Source organism: Protopterus annectens, chromosome 8.part0 (genome assembly GCF_019279795.1).
Source record: "Protopterus annectens isolate FY-2018-M chromosome 8.part0, PAN1.0, whole genome shotgun sequence".
Classification (NCBI taxonomy): Eukaryota; Metazoa; Chordata; order Ceratodontiformes; family Protopteridae; genus Protopterus; species Protopterus annectens.
The window spans coordinates 1,285,558,252-1,285,582,284 of record NC_056741.1 but is presented as its reverse complement, the minus strand read 5'-3'; the positions used below and the strand labels follow the sequence as shown (position 1 = coordinate 1,285,582,284).

The window sequence follows — 24,033 nt, the reverse complement described above, 5'->3', positions numbered from 1 at the left end:
TATATTTAATATGGTACATAACACAAAAAGTTTCATACATGTATATATAATAGTTAGCATTTTTTAAAAAATTTCTTTATTTATGTATAAGTAAATAATTGTATATTTTACTAGTAGTTTTTAAGTGACAAGTGATACAATTTTATTAAAGTTCATATACAAGAGTTAGGAATGTATAATGTTATGTATAGATATGTAGTGAATTCCAACAAAGTTATTTCCTTTTTAAAAGTTTTTGGAGGGAAATTAAGGTGTCAATTAAGCAATTATTCAATATTTGGCAATGTATAAAATGGTTGAGTAGAAACAGTAATAGTATTCTGAAGAAGTTCGTAAGGACGAAACCTAGGTCAATAAAGAAGTTATTACTGCAGTATTCGTGTGGCGTTTATCGTTTTGTTGGTTGGAAATATAAGTATTTTTTCTCAGATTTGCATTTGTTTCATCTCCTTATTGGCATCGACTACACCTTGCTACAATTCCATCAAGGAGATAGCAGAGTGTTTGTGGAGAATGATTACTCATTGTGCATAAGGCAAAAGAGAAGTAAATTCATTCCACTATTCAGAAAATGTTGAGATGCAGGTGTGAGATTCAAACTGCTGTATCCAGCTGTCTTTAAGGTATTCTTCCCTGGAGGTCAAAATCATTTTTTGTTAAAATGCATGCTAAGTAGGAAATACAAAAGTTTGTCCAACAAAAATTGAGCTGTGAAACAGAAGGAGATTCTGCTTCTTGTTGTTCTGGTAATAAAGACCACACACAGACTGCACCTGTGAAACCTTTTCCAGTATTTCAATGGAAATGGAGAACAGGAAGGGAGCAAAAGAGTTGACTAGAAGAATCAAGAGTATGTTGGAAATGAAGCAGACACAGGATTTGGGTGACGCAGAAGAAAAGTAATAAAATCAGTAACTTAATGTGCGATTACAATGCAATAATTATATTTGTGACATATCCAAAACTCGTAGAAAGACAACAGGCAACACGACTGGAATAACTACTCACAAATTTATTATTAAGCACTTTTCGTCCAAAACATATGGCTGAACTTCATCAGATAAAAAAAAGAAAATTACTGAACAAGTTTAAAAAAGGCTGAAGAAGTCAGCTGATTACCCAACCTTTTAAAAATTTAAAGAAACACCATTTTAAAGTCCTAATATAATAATAAAAACATTTTTTCTTATTATTAATTTAAACCTAAGCAGCAGCAAACCACTCTCAAAAAAACATATAAAATATACCTATGTGTGTAATGATATTATATAGCACCAATGAACAATTCATCTTAAAAAAAAATTCAGTTTTATATTTGTGACATATGACAGAAAAAGAAAATCTGGAAATATTGGACTTTTTTCAAAATTTGTTTGATGTGTGGGGAGTCTAAAATAAATACCATACATTAATGTTCGGAAAAATGCTTGGGGGAAGGGAAGAGAGGGGAGAATGCTAACTGTAAGTAAAGAAAACACTTTCTGTTCTTAATAGTACTGTATTTGTGGTACATGGTTTTCTTTGCATGCTATTTTTAAGTGTAATAGGGATTGTAAACAGATGTTTTTCTTTTTCTCCCCTCTCTTCTTTTTCTTCTTGTACATCTTTGAGAAATATAGGCAATGCAATTATCAAAAAAAAAAACAAAGGGAGCCTAGTTAAAAAGGCACGACAAAGTTTAAATTAATGTGCTTTTTTCATTCTTGCATGGGGAAATGACTGATCAAGGACCTTTGTTTTAAGAGCAAGTAGATGAAAAAGAATATTGAATAATATGAGGATTTTTTTCTTAGCAGTTGCATGTAAGTATACTAAGTAGGATTTCTGAATCTGGTATTCATTCCACCAGGGAGACAATCTGATAAAGAGAAACTGTAGACAGTCTGGTGGAAGGGGACTGGCTGAGGGAAAAAAAACTGAGAAACTGGCTAGGACATAATGTTCTCTGAAAACAATCAGGGGTTTTCCCTGAAAACAATCAGGGGTTTTCCCAGGTGTGACAGCTTTAAAGACAGTGTAAAACCAATTAGACCTGAAGTACAGTTTTCTCTGTTTAAAATGCATGGGGATATTAATAAAAAAGGTGATTTTTTTCACCTTTCTCTCTTTTTCTTTGTTCAGTTTTAAGAAATATAGGCATTGCAATGAAAAAGGAGGAGGGGAGGAGATGGGGGAGAGACGAAGGGTCTCTGGTTAAGAGTGTGTGACAAAAGAAAAATCAGTGTGCTTTTTCCCATGCTTGTGACTGGGCTAAAACCCTGGGTCCAGTAACAAGTTTATTACAAAGCATGTAAATGAAAAAGCATACTGAATGCTGTAAGGCTTTTTTCTGATAAACAAGATACCCTTACCAGTTTTGTGTCTGGTTTGCATGTCACCATCAGACAATTTGACAGAGAAAAATGGCTTGGAGAAAGTGCTTACTGAAGGCATTCAAGTGTTTTCTCAACTGGGAAAGCTATAAAGACATACAAAATCAAATAGGACTTAACAGTAGCACAGGCTGTACCATGCATCTTAGCATGACTAACCTTTCTTTTTGGATAACTTTAGCCTGACTGTGTAGCTATCAAATTAGAACTTATGTTCTTATTAGGAAGCAAAAACATCAATATTTGAAGATGTACATAGTTTTGTGTGTTATTAAGTAAATACATTTTAGGAGGATTTTTTTGGGAGGGGTTGTTTGTTCTGTTTGAGGGCTTTCAAAAAAAAACAAAAAGTTATGTAAGATGTGGTATAGGCACAAGTGGATATGACCAGAAACAACTGTTTAAAAAACCAACCTGCCAAACAGTATACACATGTAACATAAAAGTTGGAACTAGACATTTAACAAAAAAAGCAGTTATACATAAATGGTGGTAATAATAACTATATAAGAAAATGGTGCTTTCTGTAATGTCTTTCAATCTGAATGGTCTTAAAGATAAACATAAAAAAGAAAGAGTAATGAATTACATTAAAAAATGTAGAGTGCACATAACTCTGCTACAGGAGACATACCTGGAAAGAACTGAACATGTGAATTTGATAAAGAAAGGTTTTTAGGATGGTTATTCAGCAAAATATTTGGGGCAAAATTAAAGAGGAGTACTTATATTAATTGCAAGAGGACCTCCAATAGTGATAAGAAGAGGGAAAAAAGATAATAATGGAAGATACATAGTACTATGGGGCTACTGGCTAGGGAGGATGACTACACTGGCATGCATTTACATCCCCACTAAAACTGCTATAATGGAGCTTAAGAAATTTCTGGGAGACTGGAATTTGGTTTGCAACACTGAAGATATGTCTGGGGGCCTCGAAGGGAAAATGTAACAAATGAGGGTAGATTTTTGAAGACATTTATGAAAATGCTTGGCATGGAAGATTTGACTTCAGTACTGGGAGTTTGGAGTGAATTTACATATTACTCACCGAGATAGAAAAACTGGGCTAGGCTAGATAGATTTTGTATCTCAAAGGAACATGTGGACTTAATTGAAGGTCTTGAAAAGCACCCAATAACTACTTCAGATCATGCACCAATAATAACTAAAATAAAAACGCAAGGTAATGAAATAAAAATGAGACATTGTGCTTTCCCACCTACCAGCTGAAAGGAGAGGAATTCAAGGAATGGGTTTTGGAATTAATTCAGGAGCTACTAGAGAAGATAGAATTTTCTTCTGAAAACACAGCTAGGGAGTGGGATAAAATTAAAGTGGAGTTTAAAATTAGGGTGGAAATAAAATAAATGAAGATATGGTTAAACAGTAACAAGAGTTATTTAAAGGGATTGACAAATGTTAAAGTATTGCAGAATAGGGGGAATCTCTCCGAACAAGAAAAGGAGCAACTGCAGAATGCTAAATAGAAAATAAGGGATTACTTCAACAATATGCACGTGTTTAGAAACACTGCTGTTAAGCAACTGTTTTTTGATAATAATTCTAGAGCACAAAAACTTTTAGCACAATGACTGAGGCAACAGAAAGTAGAAAGGGCTGTTAACTGCAAGACAAATTCTGCAGGCTTTGGGGTTCATGGCATGTTTTATACCCCTGACGACCTGACGTCATGGAAGAGGAGACAGCAACCGACGCAGGACCCAAGACTTTGTTATTCAGACCGACTGAGGGCAACTTGCCAGCAAATTACCCAAATGTAATGACTGCAACAGTGAAATATGAAGAACATTAAGGAAGGTAACAAGAGACCCTGTAGAAGTATTGGAAATATTTTGGAAATTTTATGAAAGTTTGTGTAAAGGAGAGAAATACGGAAATCAAGAAAAGGTACAAATGGAAATGTTTATGGAAGAATTAAATATGCCCAGACTAGAGGTAGATAAGGCTCAAATACTAATAGTTAAGACAGAAAGGGATGAGATAAAAATGGCTATGTATAACCAATCTACAGGAAAGTCCCCAGGAATAGATTCTATTCTTATGGAAGTTTGGAGGGAAAAAAATGATAAAGATCTGGAAGGTTTTGTTTAACAGCATTTTAAGAGGAGGAGAAGTACCAGCATCCTGGAAGAAGGTGGTGGTAACAGTAATACCTAAAGAGGGTAAAGATCTATCGGATCCAGATTTGTATATCCCATTTCAATACTAAACCATGATTATAAAGTGTTTAAGTCTATAATGGCTAAAAGAATGGCAAAAAGTGATACCAAAACTGATTGATTTGACAATATTAACAGAACAGTGATGACCCAGAAGGAAGCAGAATGTAAGACAATACTATTATTGGTGAGTCTTGATGCAGAGAAAGCATATGACAGTGTAGACTGGGACTTCATGAGCAGGGCAATGGAAGCATTTGCTTTCTCTGACACAGTTTTAAGGTTGATGAGAAGAATATATTAGGGATCGAAGGCACAAATTAAGGTGGATGGGGTCCTCTCCGATAACATCTGCTTGAGTAAAGGAACCAGAAAGGGTTGTTCACTTCTCCTTTGTTGTTTGCATTACATTTAGAACCACTGGCAAAGAAAATAAGGCATTCAGAAATTCAAGGATATAACTGTCATGGTAGTCAGGAAAAGCTGGCTCTATTTGCAGACAATATTATTTTATACATGACAAAACCAGAAAGGGACATTACAGTGTTGTGGAACATTTTAAGACAGTTTTAGATCTTCTTGGGATACAAAATTAATGAAGCTAAAACAAAGGAAATAGCTGTAAATTATGTACCCACACATAAATTCGTCCAACAATATCCATATTTATGGGGACATGATAAAATGAAATATTTAAGAGTATAGACTAGAAATTACTCTGTTGTGGCAGCTAAGGATACGTGGGAAGAGACTAAACAGTTGATAACACAAAATTGAGAAATGGGAAGCTTTTTTATATTGATATGGATACTAAGATACAAACCATTAAATGCTTTTAGTCTTTTTAGTCTTACACACAGGTCAAGCACATTTTTATCAACCAGAGAAGAAGCTGTGGATAGCAATTAAAAAAAGAGTTAAAGGATTTTATCTGGGAAGGGAAGACAGCAAGGGTCAAGTGGAATAAGCTGATTCTTCCAACAGAACAAAGCGGAGTAGACTTACCCAATTTAGGGGGTATTTTATAGCAACAGAGTTAAGGCTCTTGTACACAGCACAAGCAGAAAACTATAATTCAAAGTAGAAAGGAATGATGCTGATACAGGGAAGAAGCTCAAGAAATAAGGAGAGATTGGGATTCTGTATGCAGACTCTTAAGGAGAACAACAAAAATCATACAGAGTATATATTCATAAAATAGCAGGGAGTATTCTAAGAACCAGACCAGCACAACAATAGAGAAGAGAGATTTTGACAATAGGGATGACTGTGGTCAGGGATACAGATAATAGGCAAGAGGGGGCTGGAATTTACTGGAGAAAACTGGCAAAGGAACCAAGGTATTGAGAGTAAATAACTAGAAAAGGAAAGGTAACAGAATGCGAACAGGCCAAGAATTTATTTGGACTGCAGGTTAGAGATTGCCTTCCCTATCGAGGGCTGACATCAGAGTATAGGCAAAGAGAAATAAATAGGGGGTGGTCCTGAATGAAAGACCAGCACTGGTAGAGTTTTTAATAGAATCTAGAACAGAAGCTACCATTAAAAAGGAATAATTAGTAAAGCATATAAAATATTGCACGACAATTATAAGGATCAATCAGAGGAGCTTAGAAAGGCTTGGGAAGAGAGACTGGATAAGCAATTCACCAAGAGACAATGGGAGGATACATGTATAGATTTAGGATCTTTGCCTGAAAGTGTTTACATAGGCAATTTTATATCCCAAGTAGATTCCAAAGAGTTTTTCCTCAGGTGGATAGCAAGTGTTGGAGGTGTGACGGGCAAGAAAGAGGTGGCTAGGAACATATTTTCTGGGAGTGTAATGAGCTAGCAGACTTTAGGGATTTTCTGCAGACTGGTCTGTTGGAGATGCTGGGTGAGCAAATTGGATTGGCTTGGGAGATTATCTTTCTGAGTTATGATACAGAATTGGAATTGCCTAGACATAGTAAAGCCTTGCTGAGTCTAATTACGGTGGCTGCCAAAAAAGTAATTACTAGAAAATGGAAATCAAAGTCTAGACCAACTTTACTAGAAGTAGTGAATATAGTTGTGTCTTTCGGCTTTTCCCGGTTAGGGGTCACCACAGCGGAACTCCGGTTCGCTAATGATTGGCAGTAGATTTTTACGTGCCGAGGTGCCGGCCCTGACGCACAACCTTCAACGAAGGTATATCCATTCATGCATGTCTCCACACAGAAGACGCTCTAGCTGAGAATCAAACAGGACAACGTCTTACTGTGAGGCGACAACGCTACCGCAGTACCACCACGAAGTAGTGAATATAGTAACAGAGATAAAACAACTGTAACTGGGATCTTTAGAAAAGGGAGGGAGCAAACTACATAGGAAAAAATGGGAATTGTGGAAACAATATATGTACAGCAGGAATGAGGTTTAAGAGGCAGGATTTGAATGAGCTATATATAATGCTATATATTGCTTAACTGACAATGACTGGATAGATTATAAGTGCTGTAGAATGTTTGCAACTACAGTTGTTTCAATGGTGTCTGTGATGTATACTGTTTACAACTAAAGTGGTGTCATGTTTGTTATTCATTTGTATAAATGTAAGATTGCCTATGTCATGTGTGAAAAATTAATAAAGATCTTTGTTGGGGGAAAAAAAAGCAATCGTAAGCACCTCCACATTTCCCTTACATTGATGTGGTAGTCTATAAAAAAAACAATATTCTCATACAAATTTTAACAGCAATTATTTCATATTTGTTAATCTTAAAAATTATTGTTATGGCATACCTACCACTGACATACATGGATACACACTTTTTATATGTTTTATACTTATGATAACCAGGATATCACAGAAGGGTGATTGGTTTATTAATGTCAAAAAATCAAGTTTCTGTTATTTATACTATGTCATAGTGTGTTCTCAAGCTACCCTAAATTCTAATTCTATGAAATTGCTGTTGAAGCTTATAGCTTAACTTCTTACTATTCCCATCTTCCATCTCATCTTCCTTTGCTACTTCAATAAAAAAAGTTCTAATAATCTTTGATAGACTACTATTAAGAAATCTGTTTTCTTGACGACTCGAGTGCAATTTATTATAACCAAAATATCTTAATCTTAATAATATTTCTTCCCAAAAACTGATTCCCTACAGGAAGTGTAATAGACGCTGCTTCCTAATGAAGTTGGCAAATTGTCTACCCACTTTAACAGAATGCAATTATAGGAAGGCAATAGAAAACTATCACATATAATAAGCTTAAATCCTAAATCTTAACACATCATGATACTGTTAACTTCACTCTCAAATGTATCACTATTGGTCCTTCCTACATTATTTGTACCACAAATAAAAACAATATCATACCTCTTAGTTCTTTCAAATATTGTATCTAACCCCCTCCCATTACCACCCATGCTAGCACCATCAGCTAATCAAGAGACTTTTATACAATATCTCTTAATTCTTGGCAATAAATTTTTAACCCCTTAGAACCGAATCACCAATTACTAAAATATGCTGTTCCCTACCAGAATTCAGCTTCTTTTCTACTGCCTGTTGTCTATTTCCTTTACCAGGCTAGCACATTCAATTACAGTAAGGCTACTATTACAGGAAACTCCCCCTTAGGACCCTCTTTCTCCTCTTCTTTACAGTTTCTAATCTCTTTTTTCTGTATCATCTGCTTCTTCATCACATAGACTTCTCTTAGTACTATGTCGAGCTACACCCACTTTAAAATTACTTACATTCACAAGATCAAGTTCATCAACAACTAACTGTTGGCTGTTGTTATTTGACTTTTTTGGTAAAAATTATTTCCCTCTTCTAAACACCCTTATTATGTTTACACTTGTCTTGATAGCCCAACACTTCATGAAACTCAACTGTTTTTAAGTCCTTGTCTCTGTCAAAAACTTGAAGGATAAATAAAACTGTAGTCTGAGTTTCTTTACTCTTCAGTACTTTGACTACTGGAAAATATGTTTATTAGTCTTTTTACCCTCTACCAGTCTCAACATATCTAGAAGTGACTTTTATTTGCCCAACAGGAGGCTAACATATTGGCCACAAAGAGCACTTCATATCCCACCCACAGTTATTATCTCTATTCATCTTACAATCTTTATACAATAGTCAGTAACCCCTACCCCCCTAATCATTTAGGAAAAAATGTCCATTTCATCCATATTCTTAAATTACAATAAATAAATACTTAATCAGAATGATCAAATAAAAATACCTCACTCCTCACCACTAGCCACAATAGCTACTCACTAATACAGCTAGTAGTTCTATGCTCCCCCACCTTTAAAGTGCAAGTAGTTTAAAAGTAGTGATTAGCAGTAGCAGGAGCAGCCCAAGACTTTAATATAAAAGCAAATAAGAAATAGAAGCTGTCCTTTCTCATATATATCAACTCACACACACCACACTTAAGGCAAGATTCCAAACAACTTGCTCTCCGTTTAAGGGATTCACTCCAGTATAAGTCTGCTTTTTAGAGAGGCCTTACACCAGAGTAAGTCACTTACATTTATGGCAGGTACACAACTGTACTATGTTCATCGTGTTTCACTGTTGCAGTCATTGCAATTGGGTTGAATCCCAAAGCTATGGTTGGGAGGCTGGTGCTAAATAGGATTAGGAGAGGCTATCAGGCCCTGCAGAACTGCAGTGGTAAAGCCCACCCTGGATTTAGAGTAGAGAGGTAAGTGATAGTGCTTTGTAAAAGTATGCACTGAACTCCAAGTTGCAGCCACTAAGATGTCTTTGGTTGGTACTCCTCTGAGGAAGGCTGCTGCTCTGGTGGAATGTGGCCTAATGCCCTTAGGCACTGATTTGCCATGCTGTGAATAGCAGAAACGAATGCAGTGGCCTATCCACTTTGAAATAGTCTGCTTTGAGATAGGCTTTCCTTGTGATCCTGTAGCATATGCTACTAGAAGTTGTTCAGTCTTTCTGAAAGTTTTGGTTCTGTCCAAATAGAAGCGTAGCTGCCTGTGAATGTCCAAAGAATGCAGAAGTCTCTCACCCTTATTCTGTGGGTTTGGGTAAAAGGTAGGCAAGTAAATTGTTTGGTTAAGGGCAACACTGATCACTACCTTAGGCATAAATGTAGGGTTTGTCCTCAGAGAAACCCTGTCAGGATGGAAAATGAAAAAAGGTTCCACAGCCATGAGTGCCTGTAACTCTGAGACTCGTCTGGCGGAGGTTATTCCTAGGAGCAGAGCTGTTTTCCAGGATAAGAATTTTATATCAGCTGCAGATGCTGGCTCAAATGAAGGCAGTGTAAATTTTACCAAGACATAGTTGAGGACCCATGCAGGTATTGGTGCTCTCCTTGGGGGTCTTATGTTTTTGGCCCCTCTGAGGTATTGCCGTAGTAATGGATGAGAAAAAATAGGCGGTTCTGTATTATATTAGCTGAAATGGCAGAGGCATGAATTTTAATTGATGAAAAGGAAAGGCCTTTATCCAGCATCTCAGTTAAGTATTGCAAAATCTGAGGAATATTTGGAACAATCGTGTCAATACCTTGTGCCTGGTTCCAAGCACAGAATCTCTTCCACTTTTCTGCATAAGATTTTCTGGTGCTAGGCCTCCTGGCCTCCAAAATAACATCCATGACTGCTTTAGAAAGAGGTGTGTCTTGAATGGCTACATTATCCGCCATGCTGCCAGGTTTAAGGTCCTGAGTTGGCTATGCAGTATCTGACTGTATTGTTGGGTCAATAAGTGAGGAATTTGAGGTACTGTCCAAGCTGGGCATTGAGACAAGCTCTTTTGGATAGGGTACCAGTACTGGCGGGGCCAGTCTGGGGCAATCAGTATCATTTTTGGCTTCTCTTGTCTGACCTTGAGGAGTACCTTGGGGAGGAGAGGCAGAGGAGGAAAGGCATATACTGTTAGGTTTTTCCAGCTGAAAGATATAGCATCCACTTTCCATGCTTGCTTGAGATAAGTCCTTGTGCAGAATCTCTGTAGTTGGCAGTTGTGAGGGGAGGCAAATAGATCTATGTCTGGGCATCCCCAATTCCTTGTTATCATGCTGAAGACTTGTGGATCCAATTTCCACTCGTGGGGATCCATTAGGTTTCTACTTAGTTCATCTGCCAGAGTATTTATCCTTCCTGGCAGGAATTGTGCTTGCAGATGTACTTGGTAAGTCAATGCTGTGTCCCACAAGTTCATGGCTAGTCTGCAGAGGGGGTAGGAATGTGTGCCCCCTTGCTTGTTTATGTACCACATGACTGTGGTATTGTCCGTCTTGGATGAAGTAGATCCTTGAAGGCTGTCAGGGCATTTTGAACTGCTAGCATCTCTTTTTGATTGATATGTAGATGCATTTGACTTGCGGACCATGTGCCCTGAATACATCTTCCTGCCATATGGGCCCCCCAGGCATAATCTGATGCATCTGTTGTCAATGTTTACCTGGCTGTGGGTAAGGTGAATGGCTGTCCTATGTTGTGGTGACAGGCTTTTGCCCACCATTGAAACTCCTGCTGCAGGCAGGGAATGAGGGTAATTATTGTTTCCAGGCTGTGTCAATGTTGAGTCCAAACACTTTTTAGATACCACTGAAGTTTCCTCATATGCAGTCTTGCATATGGAATTAGCAGAATGCAGGATACCATGAAGCCCAAAGCCTGCAGAATTTTTCTTGCAGATAACTGGGTCTTTGCTGCCAAAATTTTGAAATAAGTAGTCAGTTGTCTGTGTTTGTCTGGCGTGAGATAAGCCATCTGGGCAGTTGTATTTAAGCTTGCACCCAGGAATATTATCTCTTGAGAGGGTATGAGTTTTGATTTATTTTCGTTTACTGTGTACCCTAGGCCTGTTAGTAATGTTTTTACAAACGCCAGATGCTGTAGTAGATTGTCCTTGTTCTCTGCTTGAATAAAGCAGTCGTCCAAGTAAGGATATATTTGAATTCCTCTTTGTCTGCAAAAAACAATTACTGGTGCCAAGCATTTTGTGAAGACCCTGGACGCAGTAGATAATCCAAAAGGCCAGTGCAGAGAATTGGTAATGCATTGAGCCAGCTATAAATCTGAGGTATCTTCTGCATGATTGTCTGATTGGGACATGCAGGTATGCCTCTTTTAGGTCTAAAGTCACAAGCCAAGCCTTCTTGCCCAGCATGGGCTGAAGCTGCTGCAGTTAACATTTTGAATTTTGGAATATCCAGAAATGTGTTCAGGATAGACAGGTCCAGTATTCGTCTCCAGGTTTTGTCCTTTCTGGGCATCAAGAATAGCCTTGAGTAAAATCCTAGTCCCTGCTCTTGCTGTGGTACTTGCTGAATGGCTCTCATGTCCATGAGGGATGAAACTTGTTTTTGTGCCTCTGCCCATTGATTGTGTGGCAGGTCTGGCATACCGTTTGGCGTTGGCAGGGTGTGAAAATGGAACCTGTAGCCCTGGGATACGATATTTAAGACCCATTTGTCCTGGGTGATCATGTGCCAATTTTGTGAAAAAAGTGCTAGTTTTCCCCCCAAAGGAGCTGCCAGAAGATAAGTGCTTGGTTCTGGCAGGGGAAAGTCATTGAGACTGTTTCCTGTATGGCTGTGATTTTTCTTCTCCGCTTTTAGAGGTAGAAGCACCCCATTGTTTAGGCCTGTATGAGCCTTGGGGCTGTGATCTGCCTCTGAGGCGTCTGTATCTGCCTCTTTGTGGCCTGTCTGACACTGGAAAGGACCAATTCTTTGCAGGCCAGTTCCTGCTAAATCTGGGAGGCTGTTCCTGTACGAAATCCTTGACTGTTTTCATAGATTTAGCTTTATCCTCCATTTTCTTCAACACTTCTTCTGCTTTAACACCAAACAAGGTATCATGTTGTAATGGAGCATCTAATAATTTTGCTTTAACATGATCGGGCAAATTCTGTTCTTTTAACCAAGCATGTCTCCTACTGACAGAACCTGTAACAGTGGCCCTGCAAGAGGCCTCTAGAGAATCAAAACCACATTGCAAAGTATGCTTTCCTACTTGTTCAGCTGCATGCAATAAATCCTGCATTTCTTTGTTTTCTGCACATTCTGAATTTGTCAACATTTTCTGTTTAAGCAGTGACATTAGATATTGCTGATATTTAAGCATATGAAATTGACAATTTAAAGCTCTTACAGCCAAGGTAGCAGAAGTATAATTCTTTTTCCCCCATCTATCCAGGACCCTTGAATCCCTATCAGAGGGTATAGGGTTTTTTGCAGTGGAAGCCTTGACCCCTTTGGGACCCTGAGAGATAGTTTCTGGGTCTGCAGCAGGGTTTTTATAAAAGAAATTTATGTGTATTAGGAACCCTGTAGTATCTGTCTGGTTTAACAGGAGCTGGTGGCAAAGAGTCAGGAGACAGTCCGGACTCTGAAAATACATCATCTACAATGTCTAAAACAGGAGGAATGGCAAGGGGCCTGTGCTGAGGTAATAAAAGGAAGTCTCTGAGCCTTTTCTTGGATTCTGAGTAATCTTGGCGCTCCCAATGGAAATGCTCCCTCATAGTATGCAGGGTTTCCCCAAAAGAATAATCCTCAGGAGGAGAGGCTGAAGGAATAGATTCTTCATCATCAGAATCCTCATAGGGAGGAAGAGAATATTCCTGTTCAGAAGAGGAAACAGAGGAAATGGAAACCTGATCTGAAGATGCATATTCTATCTCTTGCCTAGGCCTCTTATCAGGAGATGGATGGGAATCCCTGATCAAGGTAATTAGGTCTTCTGCCATTTTAAGCATCTGTTTTTTAGGCATGGAGGCCTGTCCAGGAGAACGCTGTACTTGTTTCTTTGTCTTTAGAGCTGCTTTAGTCTTTGCCTTTGAAGCTGAAGTTGGTTTTACATATAACTGTGTAGGCCTGAAAACACCCTCAGAAGCCGATGCCTGCTCAGCGGCTCCAGACCCATCTGAGGGAATAGTTTCAGAGAGTCCGATACCTTGAGTTTCCAGCGGCCTAGTCGGCTCCACATGGGAGTCGGAAGCGGCCTGTGGCTCTGAGGTAGCGGGCGTCAGGGGCTGCAAAAGTGCCTCACTGCGAACCGGCGACAGGCCTAGCAGAGGCCACGTCGTCGGTTTTGGACCTCTGGTGCCTGTCCTTTTCTTTTCATTTTTTATAAACTCCGGTAGTCGGTTGCTCTGACGGCATTATATAGTTAAATCTTCTGCCAAAATAATGAAATGCAAAATCGTACCAACGCTTAATAGTGCGTTGGTTAAATCTAGCACAAAACCGACAACTAGCAACGTCGTGGTCAGGGCCTAGGCAAGGAATACAGTAAGAATGAAAATCCTTATGGGGTATTTGCTTCCCACAAGAAATACAATTATTAACTTTTTCTGACATCGGTCTGGAGCAAGAAAAAAGTTTCCACAACCTTAGCTTTAATAAAGACTTTGGATCTGAAATTCGAAATTGAAAATCTCAGGAGTCGGCCGACCGGCACTTGCGAACTGCTTTTGCTTCGGGCACCGCGCGGCAAGAAAGACTGAAGAAAATGGTGTCGGCTGCATCTTTTATACCCCTGGCGCACTGACGTCAGGGAGGAGGCGACAGCAACCGACGCCGGACCTAGACTTTGGAACTCAGGCCGACTGCGGGTAGCCTGCCAGTACGATAACCCAACTGTAATGACTGCAACAGTGAAACACAATGAACATCTGCTCTGGTTCTTTCCTATTTCTGTTAATGTCTCTGGGGGTACTAACCATTAAGAAGATAACATACCTGTTCATTTTAGTAATAAAATACTGCATTCTTCATTTTGCTTCAGGACCTGAATTTTTTTGAGCAATTCAAACACCAAATATCCTCACTTGGCTCAAAAACACAAGACATTGGCCCCTGGCTTGAGTAAATATCAACACTTCTTAAAGTAGTTTTGGTTTCTTTTAATAAAGTTGATCAAGGGAAAACAGCTAGTCTCTAAACAATAGGTTTCATTTATTTTCTTTTCAGAAAGCACTACTTTAGGAAATGGTTGCCCTGGCCTTCATAGTTAAATCCTTAAAATTTGGGTACGCTCACAGTCCATTATGAAACAAGTTATATACTGGAAATTTCTCTTCGGATTGTAACCATGTTTAAAATGCATTCTTTGCAACATGCTGCAGTCTCCCTGCTGTCTGCATAAAGAGTACTTGTGTAAACTTTTACCATAGATGTAATTCTCTTCCATGTTGCAGTATTCTAAAATGTGGGATCCTCTGCCTGAGGTGATCCAAACGCCTCATATACAAAACCTTAGCCTGACTGCTGTATGGTGCGTGGGACATCACACACAGGGACCATAAACCATGGGCCATAAATGCAATGTCCGCACGCACAGACCTCAGAACTGAATGCCCCAGTCAGACAACAGTCTAAGGCAAGCTGAAAGGATGCTATCCAGAAAGGGAAAAGGTCTTAGAGGGAGTAGGAGGGTGGGATAGGAATACTGCAACATGGAAGAGAAGGACATTTATGGTTAGGGTAAAATTTTACACAACTATTCTATGTCCTCCTGTTCTCATGTTGCAGTATTCTAACATGTGGGAGAGTACCAAAGCTCAACATGTGTTAAAGTGTGGACTGAAGACCATGTAGCAGCATCTAAAATGGTGGCTGTATCTAGCCCTTTGAAGAATGCCCCTGAGGAGGCCACAGCTCTGGTCGAGTGGGCTCTGACTGTATAGGGTAACTGTTTCCCATGGAAGGAATAGCATAAAGATATTGTCTTTGAAATCCATGTAAATATAGTTTGTTTGGATACAGCTTTCCCCAGAACTCTGGGGTGAAAGGATACAAACAACTGGTTGGACTTTCTGATGTCCTTAGTCTTACCCAGACAGAATCTAAGTTGTCTGTGGATATCAAGGAAATGGAGCACTTTCTCAGTCATTCTGAATGGAAGGAAAGAAAGTGGGTAAATTAATAGATTTATTAAGGGATAGTTCATTGACCACTTTATGCATGAAGGAGGGGTTAGTACGAAGAGAGACCCTATCTTTATAGGTTCATAGATTAGTACTAGGCTAACTGGCTTTGTGGGCTATTTTAAGCCTAGCCAGTTACCCCATGCGAGAATCAAACCCTGCACTTTGTGTCTACAAGGTAGACACCTTAACCATTTTGCCAACTTCACACCCACACAAACTTTAAATTTGTTTTCTAGCTAAACAATGTCAAAAGTGGGTGTATGTATGCAATAACCATGCTTGTTCACCGACTTGACTTGTTTAACTGATCTCTGTTTGCTGTGATCTCTTTCTGTGCAAATTGCATGCATTGTACATCAGTTTTTGTCTTTGCACTCAGATTGTGGCTGAAAAGGTCTCCTTACTCATAGGTTTATAGATTAGTACTAGGCTAAATGCCCTTGTGGACCATTTTAAGCCTAGCTAGTTGCCCCATGTGGGAGTCAAACCATGCACCTTTTGTCTTGTAGGGTAAACATCTTAATCACTCTGCCCAGACTCCCACTTTCCTCTTTCATAGTCTGCAATATCTGAAGAACAGTGGGTGGGGGCGTCTTGTGGACCAAGTTGCTGGTATCTGCTATGAAGGGGGTCTGTTGTGCGATACTGCTGGTGTCTTACTGTATTTTTAAGCCCTACAAGACAACTCCCTGTTCAGCAAACGGCAATACAGGATTGCCCCCCCCCAATCCAAGAGAAATCAGCTCACCGCTACCTACTTGAGCTCATTCCCCATGGCAAACCTTTGTCACATGGGACTCCACAGACATCAGACAGAATAATCTGGAATCTCTCACATGATATACTGTGACACTGACTGTAGCTTCACTTTAAGTTCTGCAGTAGAGAATAATACTTGTAAATAACCAAGAATGAATTCTTTATGGCAACCTCAGGGGGGTGAAATTCTGTAGCATGGAAGTTCTTGGCAAAACTGCAGCCAAACCAAAAGCACTCCTACAGAAGCAGCTGAACTTGCAGCTTCCATTAATGTGCAGAACAATCCTTGATTAACCAAGGACTATCAGCCCGGCAGGGTGCAATTAAAAAACGTCTCCAAACTACAGAACAGTATGGATTCCTAGCATTGCCCTGTTTCTTGTGCCTTATTCAATTCCTTAAAAAAAAAAAAAAATGGATGGTGACCTTACATCAGTATAAGTTTAAATTCTGTCTCCTGGTACTCAGCACAGATAATTCCAATTCAATAGACAATGGGTCTCACCATAGGTGATGTAGATTTCTTTTGAGGGCAGATGTACTACAAAGGAAACTAAACCACATTTGTCAATCTTTAATCAAGGCAGTCAGACATGCCACTGCCAGCTTAGCGTAAGGGTGCTGCTGCTGATTTTTATAAAATTGGCCACAGTGTAGGCCAAAGGTCAGCCACTGCACTGCAAAATTTGACACAAAAACAACCTCAGACATTGTACAAGTACAAGTACACTGCAAAATTTCTAGGCACTGCACTCAATCATCTGCTTCTCTTAATTTGCAAAGCAAGGCCTACAAATCTATTTATGATTACAAATTCTACTATTAAATGCATCTTTGTTTATAACTGCTGTGACACTGAAAGCCTGAGGGGAAAAAAATGTCATTTACTTCAGATTAAAGGGGAGGGGGCATTAAATTTTGTTTCCTCTCACGGCTCATCTGCTCACTAACCAGACAAGCTGCAACTGTTAGAGTGGTAATCCGCAGTTGTTTTAAAGCTGCTTAAGTGATGGTCTACTCCATTTTGTTTTGCTGCCAAGTCAGATTTTATAACACTGGTTTATCTATTTATATGTAATTCATGTGCGATACTTTCTAGACCTGTCAATTGTTATTTAACTTACTCTATGTACAGATATTCTCTGTTGATTTTCATGTTTGATGGTGGTTTTAAAATTTTTACTTTATTTTTGATTGGATTTTTATTGTAAAAATATGTAATACTTCTGGCGCTTTTCTCTCCGGGTCTCCACTGAAAATGAGTTAGACTAAATGAGGTAAGGTGGGTTAGCCATGAGTATTTGTACCTCTGAGACTCTTCGGCTGAAGTTAGGGCTATAAGGAGCACTGTTTTCTAAGTGCAAATCTTTAAAGTGGCTGAAGCTGTGGGTTCAAATGGAGCAGTAGTGAGTTTTTCCAGAAAAAATTCAAATCCCAAGGAGGAGGAATGTGTTTTCTTGGTGGTCTGATGTGAAGGATCCCTTTGACAAAGAGCTTCACCTGGATAGCAATGGTAGACTCAGAGGTAAGCAGGCTGAGAGAGCTGACAAATGGACTTTCATGGAGTATGAAAGTTCAGATTTTAGGAGCTATCACAAATAAGACAAGACTAGATGTATATCCGCCTGAAAGAGGTCTAGTCTGTGAAGATACCAAGTAGAAAACCTTTTCCATTTGGATAAGTAGGATCTCCTGGTAGTGGGTTTCCTGGACTCCTGCAGGACAGCTAGCACGTCCTCTGAGTAAAGGTGTCTAAATGGGATCAAAAGTTTATTACCCACAGCGTTAGTCTGAGAGTTTGCAGGTGTGGGTGGATGAGATCCCTTCTGTTGTATGATGCGGTCCACCTTGAGAGGTAACTTGTGGTGATTTCCCTTGGCTAGTGACAAAAGAAGTGAGAACCAGTACTGCCTTGGCCAAAAGGGGGTCACCAGCAAGATTTTTGGCTTGTCCTGCTGAATCTTCCACAGGACTTTCTGTATAATAGGGAAGGGGGGAATGCATACAGAATCATCCCCTTCCAGGAAATTGTGAAGGCATCCACTCTTCAGGTTTGTGGGGAGGGGGACCTTGAGCAAAATAGCTGTAGTTGTCTGTTCTGAGGTGGAGACAAATATATCTATCTGTGATGTACCCCAGTGGTGGACTATGTCCAGGAAAACATGTCTGTGCAACATCCATTTGTGATTTTGAGACAATGACCTGCTGTAAGCATCTGCCTGAACGTTGTTTTGTGATGGGATGTAAACTTCCTGTAGTATTACCTTGGAGAGGGTAGCCAACTCCCATGCTTGGATGGCCAGTCTGCAGAGTAAGTAAGACTTGGTCCCCCCCTTGCTTGCTGATTTACCACACAACTGTGGTGTTCTCTGTAAAGATTTTGAGGAGACCTAGATATACGAGGGGAAGGAATGCCTTCAGGGTTAGGAGAAGGGCAGTCATTTCCTTGATGTTGACGTGTTTTTTCTGGAGGTGGGGGTCCCACTGGCCCTGCATCTTGAGTTCATTCATAGTGGCCCCCCTACCCCAGATTGATGCGTTTGTGTACATCTGATGAACTGTAGTGAGAAGCCGTAAAGGAAGTCCTGGATTCAGATGAATTTGTTGAATTCAACACCTGATTTCTTTGTTTAGACAGGGAAGTAATGGCAACTGAAACTCTACTGGATGGGCGTGCTGGAACCATACATTCTTCAAAAAACATTGAAACTTCATCATGTGTAGCCTGGCAACAGACAACATGGGAAGAGTGGCTGCCATCAGACCCAGGAGGCAAAGGAATTCCCTGGCTGAAATGCAGTTGACTAGGAGTAGTTTCTGAAAGACCAACGAAAACTTCAAAAGGGAAACACAAACTCCAAGAAAAATGCAAAGGCTCCGTCAAGCAAAGGTCCAAACACAGAGTTTAATACAATAAAGGTAAAGCGATTTTCGTCTACCTAGACAAATGGGTAGACTTCTTCAGACAAACACATTAGATGCATAAATGCTGTAAATGAATAAATTTAAAGCATTTATCTGTCTAATGAATTTGTCTGATAAGTCTACCCATTTGTCTTGGTAGACGAAGAGCACTTTACCTTTATTGTATTAAACTCTGTGTTTGGACCCTCGCTTGACAGAGGCTTTGCATTTTTCTTGTAGTTTTTGAAAGACATTGGTCAGTGAAGTGACCTTTTCTGGTGGGAGAAAGGCCTTCATCAAATCCATTCTTATTGTGCAACCCTAGAAAATCTGATCTTGGGAAGGAATAAGGGAGGACTTGAGAAGGTTGACTGTGAAGCCCAGGCTATCGAGGAGGGAGATGGTGAATTGAAGGTGTCTTCGCAGGGTACTTGTATCCTCTGCCTGGATTAGGAGGTCGTCCAAGTATGGGAAGATTTGAATGGCTTTTGTTTTGCAAAATGCCAGTACAGGGACTAGACATTTTGTAAATACCCTTGGTGCAGTAGACAAACCAAAGGGCAAGGCAGTAAACTGATAATGCCAAAATTGCACTGCAAAAAGCAGGCATTTGCGAAAGGCTGGGTAGATAGGGATGTGAAGATAAGCCTCCTTCAGGTCTAAAGTGGCGATGACGGAACTGGGTGTCAAGAGTGGAAGAAGGGTTTGCAGGGACAGCATGCAGAAAGTGGGTACATGCAGAAAGCAGTTTAAAAGAGACAGGTCCAGGGATGGGTGTCCATGGGTCCTCCCTTTCTTGGGACTAGGAAGAGCCTGGAACAGAAGCCCTGACCTTCTTGTCCTGGGGGCACCCTTTCTAAACTGACCTGTAGGACCAGCTCTTGAATCACTTGAGGAATGAGATGGATTTTTTTTTTTTGGAGGAGGGGTATACCTTTTGGGGAAGGTTTTTCCTGCCAAGTCATCCTTTGTCCACAACTGATAGAACCCAGTTGTCTCAGGTGATTTGTTGCCACAGGGGAACACAGTGACAGAGGTGCCCAGAAAGGGGAAGGTGGTAAGGGGAGGTTTGACAGTCACGCACTGTTAGGCAGTCAGGAAAGGGTTGCCTTTGATTAGTTTGAGAGGTGCTAGGTCTGGAAGAGAAAGGTTTCCTGACATCTTTTCTAGATTTGGAGGTAGAAGGAGCAGAGGCATTCCTGACAATACTTGGTTTGGCAGGGTAGTTTCTGTAAAACTTAGGCACTGGTGAGACAAAGAGGTGCCTGAGGTCCTGAAGCTCCTTGCTCTTCTCCTGCAGGTTTTTGAACAGTTCTGCTGACTGTTTCCCAAAGAGAAACTAACTGTCAAGAGGGGCATCCATAATCTTGTTTTTGAAGTCATCTGGCAGTGGCTGTAGCCTGAGCCAGGAGTACCTACAAAGGACTGATGCTGATGCAGCGCAGTTGACCTAGGTGGTGCTGATGCAGCATCACAGCTGCATTTAATGGAGTGTCTAGTGACTTATGCAGCTAAGAAAAGTTTAGTGCAACTTGTGGTTTGGTGGAAGAATCTGGAATGGATGACAGCAGATTCATGGCTTGTGAAACTAGGTCTAAAGCATATTTTAACATATGAGTTTGGTAATTAATGGCTCTAAAGGCCAGGGTTGAAGAAGTAAACATTTTCTTTGCTAACCTGTCCAGCGCTTTGCTATCTTTATCTGATGGAAGTAGGGAAGAAGAGGGTAGCTGTCTGGGTCTGCCATGGGAGGTTTAATAAGGAATTTGAGGTCATCAGGGACTTTATAGAACCTGACTGGTCTCTTAAGGCCAGGTGGCTGAGACACTGGAGTCTTGGAAGCTGAAGCAAAAGCATCCAAACAGGCTTGGATTACTGGAGGTATAGCTGAGGGGGAGTGTGATTCCATCTGCAGAAGCTTGTAATACCTCTTTGGTACGTCTGTCATTTGTGTGGAATCCCATTTAAAGTATTCCCTCATTTGGGAACAGTTTCTCCAAAGGTGGTGTCCTCAGGTGAGGAATCACCTTCTAAGAAATCCTTGTCAGGAGGGCAGTATTCCAGGGGAGAAGCCAGCTGTGAGGCACAGGACAGGGACTCATCAGAAGAAGAATCGCCCTGATGGGTCTGTGGATGTGGCAATGGGCCAGCAAAAGCAGGCATGTGGCTCAAGGTTGGAAGAGGTGCAGGACTCTGTGATAAAGTAGGGCTCAGGGCCAAGAAGGCCTGAAAGAGAGATTAGGAAAATGCCTGCTAATCAGGCAAATCTTCTGATTGAGGAGACAGATGCTTAGACTTCTGTTTCCTTTTAGAGAAGGAGTCTTGTGTCCTGACTGAGTAGGTGAAGGCCTAGTGTCTGACGTCAGCCTAGGATTAGAAGTGCCTTTCTCAGTAACAGATGGTAATGCTAGCCGTTCAAGCAAACCTGGTCCCCCCCCCCCCGACATCAGAGGCCGACATCGCTGGTACCTCTGCGGACATGCAGGTTGGAGAAACAAGGATCGCGGCCGAAGCGGTACCCACCAAAGTCATCAAGCCTATTGGACGTACCTCAGCCCCTAGACTGGCAGTCTGTATTTGGAGGCACAGTATCTGGCCCAGCTACTTTGGCCTTCTTTTTTGGTGGTTCTACCGAGATGGCCGGTTCCGATTCCATACCTAAGGCAAGGCATTTGAGTCACTGGTTCTCAATGAAAAGCTTTAGGGATGCGATACGGCTGCGCAGTATTTTAGGAACAAATGACTGGCAGATGGAACATGCTTTGTAGTCGTGGGAGAGCCTTAAACAAAATAAGCAGAGGTTGTGGCTGTCATTGTGCGGAATTTGTCGACCGCACTTACATTTTCCCTTCCTAGATGACATGGACGGAATCAACTAGGGATAAATTATACAGCAGCCTAAACTAGCAGAGAAAAAGAGAGAAAAATTTCCCAACAGGGTACGTATATTTATAGGAGTCACTTGTGCAGAACAAAATGAACAAGTTAACGTCTGACTGGCAGCAGAGAAGTTCTGAGTTCCGTGCATGTGGACAACACATTTATGGCCCACGGTTTATGGCCCCTGCATGTGATGTCCCATGCACAATACAGCAGCCAGGCTTAGCTTTTATATATGAGCCGGACATTCGGGTCGCCTCAGGTGGAGGATCCCACATGTTAGAATACTGCAACATAAGAAGAGAAGGACATCTATACAATCCACCCCCATTCCTGCTCACTGAAGTAGTACACAGTAGAAGTGTAGTTACTGTAAGGCAAAAGGGGTGGCCACCCTGGGCACAACATGTCAGGGGACATAACTGGCAGCTGCTGATCAGTGGAAGTAAAATACCGGCATTCAGTTTCTGAACACTGGTTTCACACTGCAATCAGGGATACATGTTTGGTATTCAGAATGCAGCAAGCAGTTTGTTACAGTTATTTAGAAATAACAGTGTTATCTGTCCTTCAGTGCTTGGAATATTTTTTTTTTGCTCCTCAACTTAGAGTTGAAGAGGAAGGGACCAGATTGGGTAGCAGCAGCAGTGGTCACCACAACATCTAGCTATGGCTCTGGGTACACAACTTTTATGTTTTTTTTTCCTCTCATTAATTCATTGCAATATAATTCCAGCAAAATCTAATCTGTTTTATGCTACCAATATACAGGTAGCAAAGTACTTTCAACTGCTTAATGACTTTTTTCTTCTTCTTTTAACTGCTTCTCAAAAACTTCTTGTTCTCTACCAACTGAAAACAATAGGTTGTATTTAGCTTACAGTCTGTGGATGAGTCACTAACAATGTTGACTATTTCAGAACTCCTTGTAGCAGTGTTAATTCCTTCTGCAAAGTTAACTTTTGCATTCAAACCCAAAGCCATTAACTCTGTCAGAGTCAGCACCTACACTACAATTCACTCACTCGCTCACTTAATCACTCATGCAAAATAACAGATGGTTAGATAAAGTGTTTTAATGCTTTAGCTATTCAATGGATAAAACACTACTAGTAGTTTTACTTAGCTCAGCACTACACCTTTCCTCTGTTATGTTTATGCTTGATCTAAAAGGTCAGAGTCATGGCTAAAGGAGGTTTATTCAATCAAGTACCATCACTCAGTTTAAAAAAATGAATGAGTGAACAAGTAAGTAAACACTGCCGATAAATTACAATCTTAAGTTGTCAGAACCTACAGATATTTTTTTTATCCTTGACAATTTCAAGAGGCAAAGAAAAGCTCAATACAAATGCAATCACCTTTAATAGAGGTGCATTAATTTCTCTTCTTTTCCAGTATCTGTCAGGAAAAAATGAATGTATCGCACACACTACAAAAGAATATCAACCAACATTCTGCTGTGACTACAAGAGACACTTTCTCCATAACAGTTATTATCCCCCTTAGAAATAAATTACTTTCACCAACCTTACAGTTGGGTTAATCAATACCTTGTCGAAGATGGAAGTAACACCTTTTGCGACTGGGTGGAACTTGCCATCACTGCTGCTGCCACAGTTACTGGAATGGCATTCTGGATGGCAGGACTTGCAGGCTGTACCAAAGTATTCTGGGTAGGAACTTGCGACTGTACAACATGCATCGGTGCAATCTGAATAATCTAAATTGAAGACACATGCAAAAAAAATACAGATTGTTAAACAAGGTTATTATAATGCTTCAGTAATTTCATGGGTAAACACTAGTATGACATATTTTATACTACTTGGAAATAAAATATGTGCAGACACCTAAGTATTATGCTAAAGTGACTGTAACAAAAGAAAGCTGGTCATGCAGCGTGTCAGAATATCCATAGTTTCCAGTATATCAAAAGAGAAAAATGTACATTCCCTCATCTTTCATAATTTATGGGTGATGTCTTTAAAAAATATTGTACTCCCCACAGCAACAAAAATTTCCCATATGTGA

General features: G+C 40.2%; 1 protein-coding gene across 1 annotated transcript in view; it reads right to left on the bottom strand.

The window, feature by feature from the left end:
• CIC (capicua transcriptional repressor) overlaps positions 1 to 24,033 on the bottom strand; it is a 1,784,113-nt gene that overhangs the window by 273,537 nt on the left and 1,486,543 nt on the right. The window contains exon 13 of the mRNA XM_044080802.1: positions 23,553 to 23,722. Coding sequence (XP_043936737.1) covers positions 23,553 to 23,722 — 170 coding nt within the window. The remainder of the gene's footprint in view (positions 1 to 23,552; positions 23,723 to 24,033) is intronic.